General features: G+C 34.3%; 1 protein-coding gene across 1 annotated transcript; it reads right to left on the bottom strand.

Annotated features, from left to right (window-relative positions):
• Positions 1-419: 419 nt before the first annotated feature.
• Positions 420-3,063, bottom strand: LOC120174365 (protein trichome birefringence-like 23). The gene is made up of 3 exons (XM_039181246.1): positions 2,764-3,063; positions 2,241-2,530; positions 420-1,361 (listed from the first exon to the last, which is right to left on the bottom strand). The coding sequence occupies exons 1-3, from the start codon at positions 2,993-2,995 to the stop codon at positions 588-590; spliced, it is 1,296 nt and encodes a 431-aa protein (XP_039037177.1). The 5' UTR covers positions 2,996-3,063; the 3' UTR covers positions 420-587.
• Between the last annotated feature and the right edge of the window lie 15,672 nt (positions 3,064-18,735).

An 18,735-nucleotide genomic window follows, 5' to 3' on the forward strand; every position in this document is an offset into this window, starting at 1 on the left:
TAAAAAATATATGTCAACAGTTCTGTTAATTTTTAAACGACGCGTACTAAATTGAAATCTAAACTAATTGTTAGGTATAGTTTGGGAGGAAATGAAGTTTAGGGACCAAAACAAAAAACAAAAGTAATAGTTTAAGTACTAAGTGTAATTTGCCCTTCAAATAATAGATCTTTGGAAGCAAATTGCATTTCATTGAAGCTTACATCTGAAATTGCAGTTAGAAAAACAATAGGAGCAGGTTGCACATTTCTAAAAGCCTAAGGGATTATATTAGAACATCCTTTTAAAGATGTGTAGATACTGAATTCCAGAAAGCAGATTTGATGTTGAAATGTATAATTTCAGGACCAAAAATTAGGAAAGGTACATGGAGAATGCAAATGCAGTAATTATGCATTTTAAAGTACAACTTCTCAGCTTCTCTATACACTAAGAGCTTATCAATCCAGGGAAAGATGAATGCAAACAGATGAACCATAGGCATTCCATGCAATAAAATATCTATGAATAAGCATCACCTGAGGCTTGCCGTTGTCAAAATTTCCGAGAAAACTGACCTCCAAAACGGCTCGGAAATGTCTTTTTATTTAACCCCGAACCACCATCTCCATAATCACATCATTCCAAAAGTCCATTGGTCCAGGTAAACACCAATGCAGACAGTCGTTTTGAACCACTGCCGTTTTGTTCTCCGCAAACGGCTGAAACTGTCGGTATGGACCTGGATGTCCATCTGGTCTCATTAACAAGAGATTTGTGAAGTCGAGAAGCTTAAGATTCACCTCATTATTACCAGCTTTTGCAGCTGCCTTCTCAAACTCTTCTAATTCAACGTCATGTAGAATTCGGTTCAAGTCCTTTATTTTAATCTCCCTTTCTTTAGCCGGTGTTTTCTTCGGACAAGTTCCTCCGTTGTGCCATTCCCCATTCTCAAAGTGATCCGGTGTCGATGTTCTGAAAAAGATCAATCCCTTATGCTTTGAGTTTGCAATGAAGTCCATGACATAGTGGAGGGTTTTGTTGTAAGCATAGACAAATCCTAATTCGGTCAGGTTCTTTCCCGGACATAGATGGCAGCCGACTTTCAAGTCATTCTCATGGTAGATTGCAGCCTTGAGAAACCATTTCCCGGTCGAGATTATCATGTAATCTAGGCTCGGGTAGAGATATGTCCATGTCTTATCAAGTTTGTCCAGATGAAGCTGAACTTCAGCAGTAGAAACGCCATCGTTATCTTCGAAAATAGCAGCCTTTACAAGAAAAGGAGACCAGATATTTGATACTGTGAAATTGTATGACTCGAAATGCCATCTCTTTGATTTGTACTCCTCATCATGGTAAACTTCAACAGGTTGTTCAACCTGAATGTTTTGCAAAAAAACGTCAACATCGTTAATAACCCGACAACAGCAAAAACACATTATGAAGAAGAAAGAGTTTTTACAACCATAATCGACATACAACAGTTTGATGTTAGGCATCAATTGCAGAATAAATTTCTTATAATCAAAATCTCAGGAACAAAAGATCACAAGCCAAGGACCAAAAGGAACTCGGCAAAAGATCGAAACTTTGTCAACCCCCAAGTGATTATTCACAATCTTGAATCAAGGCCTTTGCCTTCATATGATTTTTGACCCACCAGATAACCATCTAGATTTGGCTCAAGAAACTTATACAAACATGGCAACAGAAACTCGAGGGAGCCAGATGTACGTCAGGGTTATTAGCTCTGGAGAACAGCACAAGCAAAGCTCATATATTTATCACAAGGATACATAAACGAGATAATGCATATCAGCTATTTGTGCGTATTATAACAGAACGGTGATGGTTATCAGCAGGAGCTATTCGGTATCATGAAATGCAATCCACGACAAGCAAAGCACAAAAGCATGTTCATGAACAATCTAGGAACCATAAAAAATGCAGAGCAAACGTTTTCACAGGATTTGATAAAGTCCCTAAATGTCAAGATCTTTTTAATTTAACATCGAACGGCATGCTAACACACCACCAGCACATCAACTAGTGAACATTAAGCAACCAAAACAAAACGACTTAGAAGTGTAGATGCAGTTATCGCAAGAACAACTATGCAACGAAATAGAATAGACATGTTAGTAATATACTAGCATGAATATACGGTTACGATAAAACGGGAAGTCGAAGCCATCGGAACAACTTCCATTTTTTCTTTATACTAAAGCAAAAGGCAAAGACATTGTTGAAACACATACTGTGGAGAGCATGCATAACAATGACTGCACATGGTTGCGAGATATCGAATCACCAATCAAGGCCCACGCTTTATTTCTCATCAACTTAAGAAACCTCTCAGCATCGAATCGAGGTAACCGACAGTCACGCGGCTTCCACCTCCAGTTTAGATAGCCGGAATCGGGGCGGCCGTTCCGCATACAATTCTGATGACCTTCAATAAAGGGACAGCTCTCATTGGAGTAGGTCGGCCCTGAGGGATTGCGAATCCAATCCCCTGTAAAGAGATCACACTTCTCTATAACAATATCTGGTGCAACCACAAGTGTAAACAGTTTAAGCCAGTAAACCGAAAGAATCAACAAAAATAATCAACTTTTGATAAAACCCCATCAAAATTTCAGTCTTTTAAATGAAAAAAACAAAATTTCAAACAGTAGATCTGCAAATCTCAGATTAAGAACTCTACTAACAGCTGATTCTACACCAATGAAACTTAACAGGAAAACACAAAAAACAGAGGAGAGAAGGGAATTTAGTTACCAAGAGGCACTTGGTCTTCATTTTCGGGCATTCCGACAGAGACAGGAGGATTAAAGTCTGGTTCTTGAACATATTGTTTCCAAAACATGGGGGATAGGAAATCAGCAGCAAATCCATTGGAACGAAAAAGGAGGAGCCTAAAAGCAAAACCCAGTAAGAGAATGGAAATTGCAAGCTTTACGAGCAAGTGCTGGTCCTTGTTCATAGACCATGAGTTGCACTTTAATCTCATTTGGCTTCGTTTTGTCTTCTTTTCTTTTCTTTTGTGGAACCTGAAACAACTGATATCTGGGTGCTTGTCTGAAATTGGGTCGTAAGCCGAAATCCAAAATAATTGAACCAGAAATTCTAAGGACCGACAATACTAGTAACTTATTATTCACAGGTTATATTTTAGGCTAAACTACATTAAACATCCCTAAATTATACTCAAATACGTTTGTAGTCACTAAATTTAGAAAAATTATAAAATAATCATTACATTTAGGGTAAACTACATTTTTCACCTAACTATTTTTTCAAAATTATACCTAGCATTACATTTTTGATTCATCCACAGTATAAAAAATAAATAAAATAATGGATGTGATAATTTTTATTTTTTAATGATGATATGACATAATCTTACAATGACATGTCGGCATTACTATTAAATTTTTAATGGGTGACCATAAATAATTAAAATGGAGCGTTAGGTATGTTTTTCAAAATATAATTAGATGACCAAAATGGATTCATGAGAATATGTGATTGATTAAGTATGTAATTTTCTCTTAAATTTGTCAAACTATTATAAAATGATCACATATTGTTACAAAATAATCATTAAAGTTATGTAAATGTTACATTTTTTTATTAAACTTATAAAATAAATTTAAAATAATTATTAAGTTTATTAAATTTTATGATCATAAAAAATATCAGATGATTTTTTGGTAATAATTTTATAAATTTAATTATTATTTTATAACTTTTAAAAGTTTAATGACTAACAAGATTATATGAGTATAGCTTAAGGATCTCTAGTATATTTTACCCTTTATTTTATTAGGGATATATGTTCTTTTCCGGGATATCTTACTGTCTTAATTTTCTAATTTTCGGGGATATGGGTTTTCTTTTTTAATTATTTTTTCAATTATTAAGTAATTATTAGTATTGGTTAACTTGCCACATATTATTATTTTCGCAGGTGGCGGCTATCTAAGACGGTGTATTACTGGTTAATAATGGTAGTTTCATGGGAAACTAATTATGACCTTAAAGGTGGACTATAGTATAGTTTGGGTTCAAGAATAATGATTTAATAATACTAAATTTAGTTTTAATTTCACAAGTTAAATTAAGAAGGGTTAAGTACCTAAATAGTCCCCCCGACTATAGATTACTTCTTTATTAAATCCCTCAATTATTAAAAGTTACAAAATGGTAACTCAAATATTTATTATGTTTCAAACTTGTCATTTTCTATTAAAAAATTAACGATATGATAAAATATGATCATAGAATGTCAAACAATTATTATATCTTAGTCATCATGTTAACGTTCAACTTAGACAACTATCAATTTTTTATCAGAAAATGACGAGTTTGGAACATAATGAATAGTCAAGTGATCATTTGGTAGCTTTTAATAGTCGAGAGACTTAATAAAACAACATTATATAGTTGGAGGACTATTTTATAACTTTTAATAACCAAGGTACTTAATAAAACAATACATATAGTTGAGGGACCATTTGTCACTTTACCCATTAAGAAATACTTTTACTTGTTATTTAAAAAATTAATTTTAATTATTTATTAATATAAAATTAAAAAAAAATCTCTTTTCCTGATAAGGTAATTATAAGGTAGATCTATTCAATTTTTTTTAATTAATTGATAATTTGCACACTTTGATGACGCAACTACTTATAACATTTTCTTTCATTATTTAAGTATTATATTATTTTATTATTATTATTATTATTATTTGAATTGAAAAGAGTAACCTAATGGTGTTTACATAGATCCTGAATTCAATTAAGAAGATTGTAGATATTCAATTAAGAGGAATGAATATAAATAGATTAAATAGTGTTAATATAAATCTTTGTAATTATTAGTGTCGTAACCATTTTCCGTCCGAGCACGAATTTTTACTCGGCGGGAAAAGTGATGTGAATAAATGGTTTTTTAAAATAATTCAGAGTCGCCATCGGCCTTTTGGGTCAGGTAGGTCGAATACCTAAAAATCATCTTTTAAAAGAGTTTTTAAGAAAACATCGATTAAAAGATAAATTGATCTGCGTTTAACCAAAAATTCATTCTTTTTAGAAATAAAAAGAGATTCGTGGTCGGTTACGTTTAGGGAAGATTAACACCCCTACAACGCCCAAAATTGGTACTTTTTTAATTATAAATTGTCTCTATTATTGGAAATTTAAAAAATTCAAAAATAGATTTAATTTATAATCCTATTATTTCAAAGTTATAATTATATAAAAATATATTTATATATAAAATATAAATAAAATATTTATTTATTTAGAAATATCAGAAAATGACTTCTAGGTGCCTTAAGACAGCTCTTTTCTTTGATATTAAAAAATAAATAAATAATTAAAACATTTTTATAAAAATAATAATAATATATAATTAAAAATAGGATATTTATTTATTTAAACATATCAGAAAATGGACATCCAGTTGTTTTAAGACTGCCCTTTCTTAATATTGAAAAATAAATAAATATCAAAATATGATTATTTTTCTTAAAAGTAATTTATATAAAATTAAATTTATAAATAGGATTTTTATTTAATAAACAAATAGAATAAATAAATAAATATTATATATATAAAATAATCATGAAAATAATAATTTAAACATATATCAAAAGTAATAATAAAATAAAATAATAATAATTAAAATGAAAGAAATTAAAGGAAATAATATTAAAATGCAAAATATATTAAATAAAAAATCAAACTATTAGGGACTAAAATATAAAATATATAAATTAATGGCCCTTGTTCAAAGTATTATAAAAATATAATTACTAATAATATAATTAACCTTAATTATTTAAACAACGATTAAAATGAAATTTATCAAAGTTAAAGGCTCTAACTCTAATAAATAAATAAATCTAGTGCTACTAATGTAATTTAGCATTATTTAATTAATTCGGGTTAAAATATAAATTATAAAATTTATGAAGGACTAAATAAGGCATTTAACCTAAATATATGTAAGTATACTGACTAGAACTAAAATAAAAATAAGATAGAATTAAAAGACCGAATCAGAATACTCATAAATTTGATTTAGTGACTAAAATGGAAGTTTACACACCTAAAGGGTCGTAGAAATGATTTTACCAAAACGGAAATTATAAAGACACCCCTCCCCCAAAACGGCATCGTATGGGGGAAGGTTTTTAAACCCATAAACCAGCCATTTTAGGCCAAATTTCCATTTCATTTTTTTTCTTCTCTCTCTAGGAGAGATTTCCTCTCCCTTCTCTCTAAGTTTCCTTCATCTGAGGGAAACCAATCGCTGGCCGACAACCATGATCTGGCGCCGACTGCCACTGCCAGGCACCGTTCACGGTGGCCGGAGTTTGAAAAATTACACCAAATGCTTCCTTTTTAAAACCTAGTGTCGAATCCAACCCTTACTCTCCCTAAAAGCTCTTAAATCGTCTTGTATCTAAGAAAAACCGAAGCTTTTACTATGGTTAGGATCTCGTCTCTGACGATGGTTTGAGAGCTCTCCTTGGTGGTAAGTTTCTCCCCCGTTCCTTTTATCTTTTCTTTCATTTTGATGTCGTGGGTTGTTAGTGTTACCCTCGGTTCTTGCTTGCTCGTTGTTGGTGTTGCTGTCCCCTTGCTCTCGGGTTCTTCGTTTCTGTTTGTTGTCTTCTTTTGTTTTACAGGATCCGGTGGCTTTTATAGCCACCACGGAGCCATGCTCGGACCGGTCCAGAGGGGGAAGTTCGGTGAGTCACCGAGCTATGTGGTGACTCACCCCATAACCGCGACGAGTGGGGGGCAGCTGGCAGTGGAAACGTCAACAACGGCGGTTGGATGTGGAGGTGATGCCTCGTGGATGTTCTGGAATCTTGGAGGCGGCTGGGGGCTAGGGTTTGAAACCCTAGCATGAATGATACAAACCCTAAAGGGTTTGGGTTGTCTGTTTGGGCCTGGATTGGTCTGGGCCTCCAAGATTTGTAAAACGGGCCTCCGGGTCTTGGGCTTGTAATAATATATTTAATAATAATAATAATAATAATTTTAAAAAACAAAATGAAAAAATCAATGTCTACAGCTGCCCCACTTTTCTCATTCTTGTGTTAACAAGAATAGAGCAAAGACGAAAAAGACAATAATTTTTTATTTGATTTCTTTTGAGTATGATGAAATATTGAAATCATCATGCACTGAAGGGCTTACAGATGACCCTAAGGCTTTGAAAACATCAAAAAGCTCCCAAAGGCTTTTTGGAAACATCATGCACTGTAGGACTTACAGATGACCCTAAGGTTTTGAAAACATCAAAAAGTTCCTGAAGGCTTTTTGGAAACATCATGCACTGCAGGACTTACAGATGACCCTAAGGCTTTGAAAACATCAAAAAGCTCCTGAAGGCTTTTTGGAAACATCATGCACTGCAGGACTTACAGATGACCCTAAGGCTTTGAAAACATCAAAAAGCTCCTGAAGGCTTTTTGGAAACATCATGCACTGCAGGACTTATAGATGACCCTAAGGCTTTGAAAACATCAAAAAGCTCCCGAAGGCTATTTGGAAACATCATGCACTGTAGGACTTACAGATGACCCTAAGGCTTTGAAAACATCAAAAATCTCCCGAAGGCTATTTGGAAACATCATGCACTGTAGGACTTACAGATGACCCTAAGGCTTTGAAAACATCAAAAAGCTCCCGAAGGCTTTTTGGAAACATCATGCACTGCAGGACTTACAGATGACCCTAAGGCTTTGAAAACATTAAAAAGCTCCCGAAGGCTTTTTGGAAACATCATGCACTGCAGGACTTACAGATGACCCTAAGGCTTTGAAAACATCAAAAAGCTCCCGAAGGCTTTTTGGAAACATCATGCACTGTAAGACTTACAGATGTGAGAAATAGTTTACTAAGTAAAAAACTAAGGAAATCGTTTTCTTACTTTTCAACAATTTCATTTTTTAGAAAAGATTGAATGAGAAACTATGGAAATCGTTTTCTCATTATTTTTCAAAATAACATGTTGATTGGGTAACATGCCCCAATCTCAAGAAAAGGTTGTTGGAAATAGTTTACTAAGTAAAAAAAACTAAGGAAATCGTTTTCTTACTTTTCAACAATTTCATTTTAGAAAAGATAAAATGAGAAACTATGGAAATCGTTTTCTCATTATTTTTTTGAAATAACATGTTGATTGGGTAACATGCCCCAATCGCAAGATAATGCTCATTTTTGTGGATTACGTCCATCTATTCTTCAGATGTTTGCGTGATTCATGTATTTGCGGTTTAGAATACCTTCTTCTTGTAAGGTATTTTTACCATGAATCTTCTTGTTCTTCCGAAGATCTGTAAAACTTCATGTTTGAATGCACTCAGATGTATCAATGTAATGCATTGTTTATTGTGTAAATGATATTCTTATGAATGCATGAATATTGACGCAATCTTCATTTGATTTCAAAGTGGTGAACTTGGTCTTCCTTCACTTCATCATTTATTGCCAGGGTTACCTCTGGATATCAGTGTAGAAGCTTATGCTATCAAGCTTGCATTTCTGCAGAATCATTGATCAACTTGTATCTTGGTGTCTTCTTTCTTCATGAAAGTCTCAGAAGAAATGTTTCATTTGTGGAACTCTTGCCGTAGTCAGAGCTATGACCTTGATGCCCCATTTTGTCTTGGATAAAACCAACTTTCTTTGCTTGGACTTGTGTAGAAATCTAATAAAGCTTTCATCTTTGAAAAGAGAATCTATCATCTTTAAAAAGAGAATCTATCATCTTTGAAGAGTGTAGATGTAGATATGTCTGAATCAGCAGAGATTAATTATGAGAGCAATGTTTGTTCTGATTTGACTCTTAAAACACATCACAAGGAAGATTTATTCCAATTCCTTTCATGTCTCCACATCTAATCAGATCTCGAACAAGGCAACTTGGACCATATCATGTCGAGATGCTTAACAATAACATGTTGTTCAATCATAGTTGGCTCCACTAGTTTCTTGTTGTTAAAATTTAGCTCTCCTTCTGTGGAAAGAAATCTTCATCATATCTTACTTCTAAGCTTGGGGTTGAAGAAGACAGACTTCATCTTGTATCAATAAAGGAAAACCATATGATAAAAACATTGGTTCACATCATAATCACTGGTTCGTAAAACATTTGACGGCATATTCTTCATCTCCTGTGGCTTCTGCTAGATTGTTGGTCAATGAAGCATTTGACAACATTCATCCTTTTCTGTGGCTTCTGCCAAGATTTCTCAATCATTGAAGCTCTTTGCCTAGTGTTCAAAGCTTTTGTATGATGTCACAAGACCATTTGAGAACAAAACTCAATGGGGATACAAGTGATATGTTGGTATGACCAAAAAGTTGGTCAAATTCACAAAATGTGCTGGTGTCGAATTGAATAGGAAATACCAACTGATCTTGATATCATCTCTGGAAAAGGCAAATGTAATACTGATCATGTTTTCTTTTATAATAAGAATTGTGGGACATAGAAACACATCCTCTATAGGAGCCATGTACAGAAAGAGGTCCGTGAAATTCTTGCTGCTAGGGATGAAACGCACATGATAAAACCCAATAGATGAAAACTCAGTTCATCTTGGATGGCAATGATGACCCAATAACAACGTGAATAATAGTAATGTAAGTGAGTCGAGTATTCCTTTCCAATGTCATCAAGTAAGTAAAAACTGATGTGAAAAACAGCTTCATAATCCCAACAGTATGGTTGAAACTAACTGCCAGGAACCTCAAAGAAATATTTTCAATTATCACTGATACAGAGAATACAAAATTCAAAGCTGATATCTTGAGGAACTGAACCCTGGATCAAGTAGTCTCCTGGGGATCATTTTTATTCATGCAACTGTGATGTAGCTTAACAAAGACCGCGTTATCATGTGACACATGGTTAAGAAGATTGGGTATTTGAAAACATATTTGCTGAGTAGATATTTGTTCAACAACAATATTATAACACAACTGCCTGATGAACGAAGCAATTATGTATAGTCAGTTCGACTGTCACTGTTTTATCATTTTCATTCTTCATATCTTTATGTCTCATTGGAAATATTTTCTCAAATCAATGATCTTTAACACATGATGATATGGGCCTTCAGCATGTCCCAGCATTGCTGATATGAACGTTCAAAAATGCATTAACAATCCTAATTCTGATTGAAATGGGCTTTCAGCATGCCCCGACATTTGCTTCTTGTTAATCTGAGCCTTCAAAATGCCCCACATGGATCTGTCTAAAGGAACCTTTAAAATGCTCCAACATTTGCTGATACAGATGATAAAAGTGTGCTCAACATTACTTCTTGTTGAGATGAGTCTCCAAGAATGCCTAAATATTCATATTGTTGTGAGCCTTTAAAATACCCCAATATTCTATTTCTGGTTGAAAATGGGCCCTCAAGATGTCCCTCTAGATTTTTCTGATTCACTCTCAATGTCTATTTGACTGAAATGTCATGATCCCCACGAGGTCCAATTTTGACAATGAATTGTTGTAGGTACTTGTGGCTTTATTCATGCCCCAAATCTGTTTATCTTGAATACTCTCGTTCTGGTGTCACTAAACAGTAGTATTATAAGTAACTGGAGAAATTCTCTTCATGTTGTCACAAACTTAAGAAGTACTCAATCATTCTGACAGAAACGTCTGAGATATGTGTCTTCTGAATGAGGTGACCATTTTTGTATCTGGAGGGATTTAATCAGACAGAGCAGTATAAATAGCTTGGTAATCCGTTCCAGGCTGACATAGTGGCTTATCATCTTTCAGTGAAGGCCATCTCTGAAATATACTTTTCTGTGGGAGAGAAACCAATTTATGCGAACAGTAATCTGATGCAACAGCAAGACTACATATACATGCTCTTGAAAATCCACACCAATGTAACATGTTGATTCTGATAACTACTCATCTGATTATGAAGCGATCTTTCAGGATGATTTCACAGATATTGATAGTTCTTTCTGATACCGAGGAAATCCTGAATTATGATTCTGATGAGGAGAATAAACTGTTATACTTGACGAAAATGGGGTACTCAAAGGCTGAGGCTTCAATAGCCATGGAGATATGTGATCCGAATTCATCAATTGCAGAGTTGACAGATTTTATATGTGCTGCTCAAATGGCTAAGGCTGCTAACACACTTCTTTCAGGAGAAGATAAGAAGCCATTATGCAATGATCCCAATTACAAGAAAAGGCAAAACTCGGGTTATGATTGATTTTTTTTAAAAAAAGGAAGAAGCAGAGGAAGCTTGAAAAGAAGCTTCTTAATGAAGATTATCATCAAATTCATCTTTCAAATCTAATGATTGGTTTTGGGGTTCATACCAAACCAGATCAGATAACTCAAAGAACACTTCCAGAAGATGCTATTGGGTCTCCTTATCTCTACTATGAGCAAATTCATCTTTTAAATCCAATGATTGGTTTAAGGGTTCCTACCAAACCAAATCAGATAACTCAAAGAACACTTCCAGAAAATGCTATTGGGCCTCTTATTTCTACTACGAGAACATGGCACTTGCTCCAATTAGTGTTTGGACCGAAATATCATGGTACTTATACGATGTAGAGCCAGAATTTGTAGATTCGAAGCATTTTTGGGCTGTTGCCCAGAAATGGGGCTATATTATAATCTGCCAATTGAGAACAATTTCCTCTTATTCTACTTTCTCATTGCACCATACATGATGCTTTTCCATTGACAACAAACTGGTGACCTTCCTGGGATAAAGTTGAACTGTTTACAAACATGTACAGGAAGTGCCAAATTAACAGAAAGGATCCGTTAGGCTCTTGAAGCTTATGATGATGAGTCACCTTCGAGTGTCCAGAAGTATGTTCTTGATGAGTGCTGAAAATGGAATCTGGTATGGGTTGGAAGGAATAAAATTGTTCCACTTGAACCTGATGAGGTGGAAATGCTTCTAGGTTTCCCTAAAAACCATACATGAGAGCTGCTAGAGACATGTTCTCCGGTGATATCAATGTCCCGTCATTTTTTTTGGATCAGTGATGCAGAGGTCGCCTTCTACTGTCTTGGAATATCTTTGAAAACAGATGTGCAAGAACTGAATAATGATCGATTGGAGCAATTGATGAGTAGATTTGTCGAATTGGACCTTGTTGTCGGTGGTATCCAGCGTAACAACCTTACTTGCAATGGCTGCTAAAGTGACTGTCTTTCAGTATCTCCTTTTAGAACAAGGTAATAATTCTTGATAAGTTGCTGATAATGTCACAGGAGAGCATCATAAGTTCAATTCTCCAAACTTTCTGGCTTCTCAGACCACTTGATTTCAAGAGTGCTTCATCATTTTGGTCTGACTTATTCTTTCTCTTCAATAGAGGTATAATAGGCAACAACTTGCTTCAAGGTCCTTCCTCATTTGAGACTGTCCTGTTTGAAAATTTTTGTTCTCATTTCTTTATTGAAGAATGAAAGAATTTTGTAAAGTATTACCCCTTTCAGGTTCACAATATAATCAAATCATAAACAATGAATTTAATGAATATCAAATAAATCAATCTACACTTTTAAATCATTCAAAAATCATAGTCCTATGGCAAGTGTCAAAATATTGACTGATTTAAGGTGTAGGTGAATTCTGGTAAAGTAGGTTCTTTCAAGTTGGTTCAGTATGTCGCTTCGGGCTTCCACTAACTTGCAGAAATGGTTGTTATGCTCATATTGTAGAGATACTTCTTGATTCTAGAATCTCAGGAATGTCTTTGGGATGCGCGGTGCTTCATTAAGAGCTTAAGATCATCTCTTATGTCATTGTTGCACCATTCATTATTCGAGTTGCCTTTTCAGGTTTTTAACTCGAATCCTCCTTTGGTTTAAGATGTTATTTAAAAATTTACATCTTGAACCCCCTTTATCATCTTTTCATATCATGCATTAAAGATTTTAAAACCAATTTATAAATAAAAATCAATCTTGAGAGGCGGAATGAAATCTAAAGATATTCTCTTTCACTTAGAAATCCATGTATGATTAGAATGGACTTTTCAAGTACGTAACGTAGGCCATGGCTTGTGGTTACAAAAGAAATGGATAAAAAGGCCCAAATAAGTGTTTAAAGGTAATCAAACTAAGGATCAATTCATTCTGATACCTTCACCTTGCCTTGCTTAACTTGAATCTGCTTTGTTGGGGATTTTTCCATCATCTGGATCCCTCTAGACTGCCAAATTTTGGATTCATTTCCATTTTCTCATATCTCCACATTTCTTGCTCTTCTTGTTTGTACTTGATCAACCTTGTAACTTGAGGCTCAATAAGTCACCCATCTTGATTCAATTTTCCTTTTTTTTTCTCCTTTTTTCCTTTATTCTTTCTTTGCTGGATGAGTATAATACTTCAATTGCTTTGAGCACCTCCCTTTCCTTTTGCATTTTGGAGATTTTCCATTATTCTTGATTGGATTGATCTTCAAGCACTCTGTATTTGACATACCTTGTAGTTCAAAACTTTCTTGACTTCATGGAAACTTGTCTTCGTAATAAAACTATATTGACAATCTTTATTCTTGTGAGCAAATATCCTTCACTTTACCCCTCAATATGGAGGGTGATCCTTGGTTAGGGTTGAATTAGAAGAAAAATCATTCAGGCTCAAATGGGGACAACAAATGATATATATATATATATATATATTAAAGGATAAATGAAATAATGCCGTTCATCATCTCATACACAGAAACCTTTGTAAAAAGAGGTATCCATAGGGGGTGAATATTCAAGATTAACTTTATTTACATGAAAAAAATGTAATTAATGCATGATATATTTATTTCAATCAATCACTTTTTCTTTCTTCTTTGAGTATGTCCCAATCACTCGAAATTATCTTCGATAAGATGGTCCATAATGCCTCATCTCGTTTCTTCTTGCAGGAAGATTCACGGATAATTTGAAAGTTTGGTTCTTTTGAGGTCTTTTGGTTTATGATGATTTTGTATTTGGAAGGACAAATGTGTGACTTTTGAGGTTATATATATGGTGAAAGGGGTAGTATCATAAACCAACTAACTCTATCCGAGAAGGTAAACATCTAGAGTTGGTGTCTCAAAAACAGGTAGAGACATTTCTTCAGAGTCAGAGATAAATGTACGGTCAAAATTTAGTTTTAGTATGGGTCGAGTAATTGGCGTTGGATGGTATATGGAAGATATAATTTTACCACTTGCCAAAGATCTATAACTCTTGAAAAATTAAAAGAATATTTAATCTACTTGATACTCAATAATCTCAAGGTTAAAACTTGATTCCTTGCTCATAACCATAAAAGCAATACACATTTATTTATTGCAAGAAAGGTGGAGAAAGGAACAAAAAAACAAGTTCAAACAAGATGATGAAAATAGAAAGTACTACAGTGGTAGATAACACTTCCACTTGTTTATGAATCATGCCTCATTATTCCTATAATGTTGGGTATGTAATAAGATCAGGGTTCTTTTCCTCATTTGCCCCCCATTTCTTGATCATTTCTTGTGTCAAAACCACTTTGTCAACAAGCATCTCAATTTCTTTTAACAGTGGCCTACAATTGCCTGTAGAATGCCCCTTTACCCCCAAGTTGAAATTACAAACACTATCTTGATCATAGCTATGAGCAGAAGAGTTTGATGTCACTTTAGTTGGTCTTGGTGTGATGTATTGACCTTTAACCAAATGAGGATACAAGTCTGAAATGAAAGTTTGGAACACTTCCAAAGTTTTTTCTTGATCGCATGACTTTCTTTGGTCGATCCGAAAAGTTACTTGCTCTTTTTCTTTTGCAATTGCGAGGACTCTGGATGCGACATTCATTCACATGATCAACTTTTTCTTTTTGATCCGTCGGGCTCCTGGATGTGACTTTTGAGTTTTCTTCATTGATTACATTCTCAATTAAATCTCCACTTGTCACAAGATTCTCGAATTCCTTTGTCGGATTTTCCTGCATTAACTCGAAGAAAGGCGCTAGAAGGGAATCACGAAACATACGTGATATTTCTTCTTCTAATATGGGAGGTTGAACTTGTGCTGCCACTCCTCTCCATCTTAAGGCATATTCTTGAAATCTTTCATTGGTTTTCTTCTTTACTCTTCGAAGATCCATACGTGTTGGAGCTAAGTCTTTAACATACCGATATTGTTCCAAAAATGCATCAGCTAAATGAACTCATCTCTTGATCTGTTCTTGGGTTAACTGATTGTACCAGACTATTGTTGGGCCAACAAGACTATCATGGAAAGAATGAATTAATAGATCATCAGAACTCAAATATCCTTCCATTTTTCTGCAAAACATTCTCAAATGGATTAAGGGACAACTGGTGCCGTCATATTTCTCAAAATCAGGCATTTTGAATTCATGGGGAATAATCAAATCTGGAATCAAGCTGAGCTCTCTTGCTTCTAATTCATTGTGGTGGGCACTAATATCTTTCATGTTTCTGATTGCGTTCTCCGCCTTTTTGACTCTTTCCTCATATTGTGAATAATTAATGAAGCTATTCTCTGGGTCTGAGTGGGATGCTCCAAGGTATGTTATCTTTATTGACTCTTCATTCTGATAGCATGGTTGCTCTTTAGCAGTTATCTCTTCTTTATCAGATGCCATCCTCTGACTAATTTGATTTGATCCATCTAGTACTGAATCTGATGCTTCTTTCCTTATAGCCTGAGGTAACCCTGTCAATTGTTCTGGCCACTGATCTTGTAGTCCCTCATAAGATGGCTTCATTGTTTTTATGATGATGGTAAAGCAATATGAATGAATTATCTTGATTTTACTGTTACAAAACCTTTCATTAATTATTTACATGTTTTTATAATTAATGTATATAACAATACTTAAATAATAAATGTAATGTAAATGCTAAAATGTATAAATGTAAAAATAAGAATGCAAACTGTGCAATGTAAAAGCATACATAAAAGTATGAATACAAAATGAAAATGCAAAGATGTGAAATGCAAATGCATGTATGAAAAGGTGTTATTCAAGAGTGATCATCTTAGAACAAATTTCATTGAACACAAAAGTTTCCGTGCATTAAACAAAACTTTTACATGTAGGGGATGGCTTTTACTCCTAATTTCTCTATTTCCCTTAAAAGCCATTTTAACTTCCACTCATATTCAGTTGTGGAGTTATCAATATGCCTTAACTCTCTCGTGAAACCAGCTAAGTCCACCAGCTTATGAGCCACATTGTTTGCTTGAGCAGCGGCTTCCTTCATGATATTGTCTTTTTCCTTCATCTTTTGCATTAAATCTCGAAGTTGTAAACAATATTGTTCATTTTTTCTTGTGAGAGAATCTTTATGTTTAAGAAGTTCTCGTACAAGATCTCCATAATCATCTAAACATTTCTTTAATGTCTTGTTCATGTCTATATTGGCTTTTAATTCAGTATCAATCTCATACTGATGGATCTGATATGATGCTTCCATATTGGTCATAGCACTATTCAACCTTTGATTGTCAACTTGATATTTTCTCGATTCAATGACAGTTGTATTGAGTCTTTCTTCTACAACTCGTAAATCATGAGAAAACTTCTTGGCTCGTCCTTCATTTATATTGCAATTTTTTTTCAGTTTGGTGACCCCTGTTATCCACTCTTCTGGGTGTTTCATATGCCAGCATTTTGAAAGGCTTGACTGACCTTCTGGAAATCTTCATGTATGGTTTCCATTTTGGTGCTCAATTTATCGTTTTCAATCTTCAAATGACGTATTGGAGCTTCAAACCTCAGCAATCTTCTTCTCTCTGGGCGCCCCTACTAATACTCTTACCTTTGAAGACTTTTGGTATTAATCTAGCAGGACCTTCGGTTACCAAACTAGGTCGATCATTTACCATAAATTGTAAGGTTCCATGATCCAAAAGACTTTGGACTCGACGTTTGAAGGCAAGACAATTCTCGATGGTATGTCCTTAAGCTCCGGCATGATATTCACAATGAACGTTGATGTCATACCAATTTGGATACGGAGGTTGGAATGGTTTTATGTAATATGGAGCTACTTCTGTGCTTGAAGTAACTTTTCATACAACTCTTTATATGATATAGGTATAGCATCAACATGAGAACCACCTTTTGTCTTGGATTAAACCTGAGTTTTAGACGTCGGGAGCAGACTAAACTTTGACGATTTCAAATTGCATGATTTCTTCTCATCTCTAGAAGCTTTTACAGTGGTCATCATTTCTTTGGTATCTCCAGACGATTTGTGAATACGAATGATGATTGTTTGTATTTCTCAAACTGGTTAAGATTAGAAGTCCCTTGTGTATCTGACATTGCAGAGATAGGTTGATTGAGTTCTATCTCTTTCTGTGCAGGGATCTCTTCTCCTTTGGCCAAAACAGATATTCTATCCATCATCTTGGACATTTGCTCTCTTATTTCTCATATCTCCTCTTGCTCCTTAATGGACACATGATCTTTAGGTGCATAGCTCTCTTCTATCCTCGGAGTTCCCTCGGGATGCGATTCCTTGGCCGCGTCATATTTTGTTCGATCATAAAACTTTTTGTCCATTTATGATTTCTTTCCAATTTGATAGCAGTCTTTCAAGTCAACACCTTTTGGTTATGCTATGATCATGCAATGTAAACGAAAGAAATCAATATAAACAAGTTAGAGCAAAACAAAATGTGTGAAAAATAAAAATGGGAAGGAAAAAATAAATTGGTTAGTACCCAGAAAGATTATATCTATCAAGGTATATAATATATCCTAACCTCATGCTTTTTAGTTCCATGCTTTGTTTGGAAAAAATAACCTAACTGCATGATTACTAGTTCGCATGCATTTATTCAGAGAGAAAAATAAATTAAAAGCTAGAGCTTATTTCTCCTTTGTGTATACCTAATGACAAAATTTCGGCATGGTTTCAGATCGGGAGAGTTTCTAGGGTTTATTATATGCAGGTTTTTGGTTCTAAGGGTAAAGGTACTCGAACTGTCCTTGTCGGTGCCCCCTTGGGCTGCCAAACCCTCAATCCTAGTCCATTACAGACTTAAGCGGATAGAGTTCAATTCGAGGGGATGCATTTCCCTATGCCTGACACGGAGAATAAATTCTCACGAAGACATAGAGCATATGAACCCCGAAAGCTACTTGCTAGGTCTGACACAGAGAATAAATTCTCACGAAGACGTCGCTTTCACTCCCACTTAAAAGGGATAAATCTCAGTTTAGAGATTACGTTTATGCAATGCAAGTGTTGTGTGCGAGGAGAAATATTCAAACATCTGACAGACAATAAATAATAAAATTTAATACTTGAAAAATAAAATAAAACATTAATAAAATAATATAAATATTATGAAAAATATATATATATAAAATTTTGAAAAGAAAGAATTAAAAATTAAATATATGAATTTTTAATTTTCTAATTGATAGAGACAATTAATAATTGGTTTTAGAGTTTGACCATTCCCCAGCGGAGTCGCCAAGCTGTCGTAACCGTTTTTCGTCCGGGCACGAATTTTTACTCGCGGGAAAAGTGATGTGAATAAATGGTTTTTTAAAATAATTCAGAGTCACCATCAGCCTTTTGGGTCAGGTAGGTCGAATACCTAAAAATCATCTTTTAAAAGAGTTTTTAAGAAAACATCGATTAAAAGATAAATTGATCTGCGTTTAACCAAAAATTCATTCTTTTTAGAAATAAAAAGAGAT

The sequence above is a fragment of the Hibiscus syriacus genome, unplaced genomic scaffold (assembly GCF_006381635.1).
Source record: "Hibiscus syriacus cultivar Baekdansim isolate YM2019G1 unplaced genomic scaffold, ASM638163v2 tig00112071_pilon, whole genome shotgun sequence".
NCBI lineage: Eukaryota > Viridiplantae > Streptophyta > Magnoliopsida > Malvales > Malvaceae > Hibiscus > Hibiscus syriacus.

Bases quoted from the DNA above. Each gene is read 5' to 3' on its own strand.
- LOC120174365 (XM_039181246.1), bottom strand. From the start codon at position 2,995: ATGAGATTAAAGTGCAACTCATGGTCTATGAACAAGGACCAGCACTTG. The intron at 2,531-2,763 runs GTAACTAAATTC...TGGTTGCACCAG, and splicing joins TGAAGACCAAGTGCCTCTTG to ATATTGTTATAGAGAAGTGT. The intron at 1,362-2,240 runs GTATGTGTTTCA...CAAAACATTCAG, and splicing joins TGTTATGCATGCTCTCCACA to GTTGAACAACCTGTTGAAGT.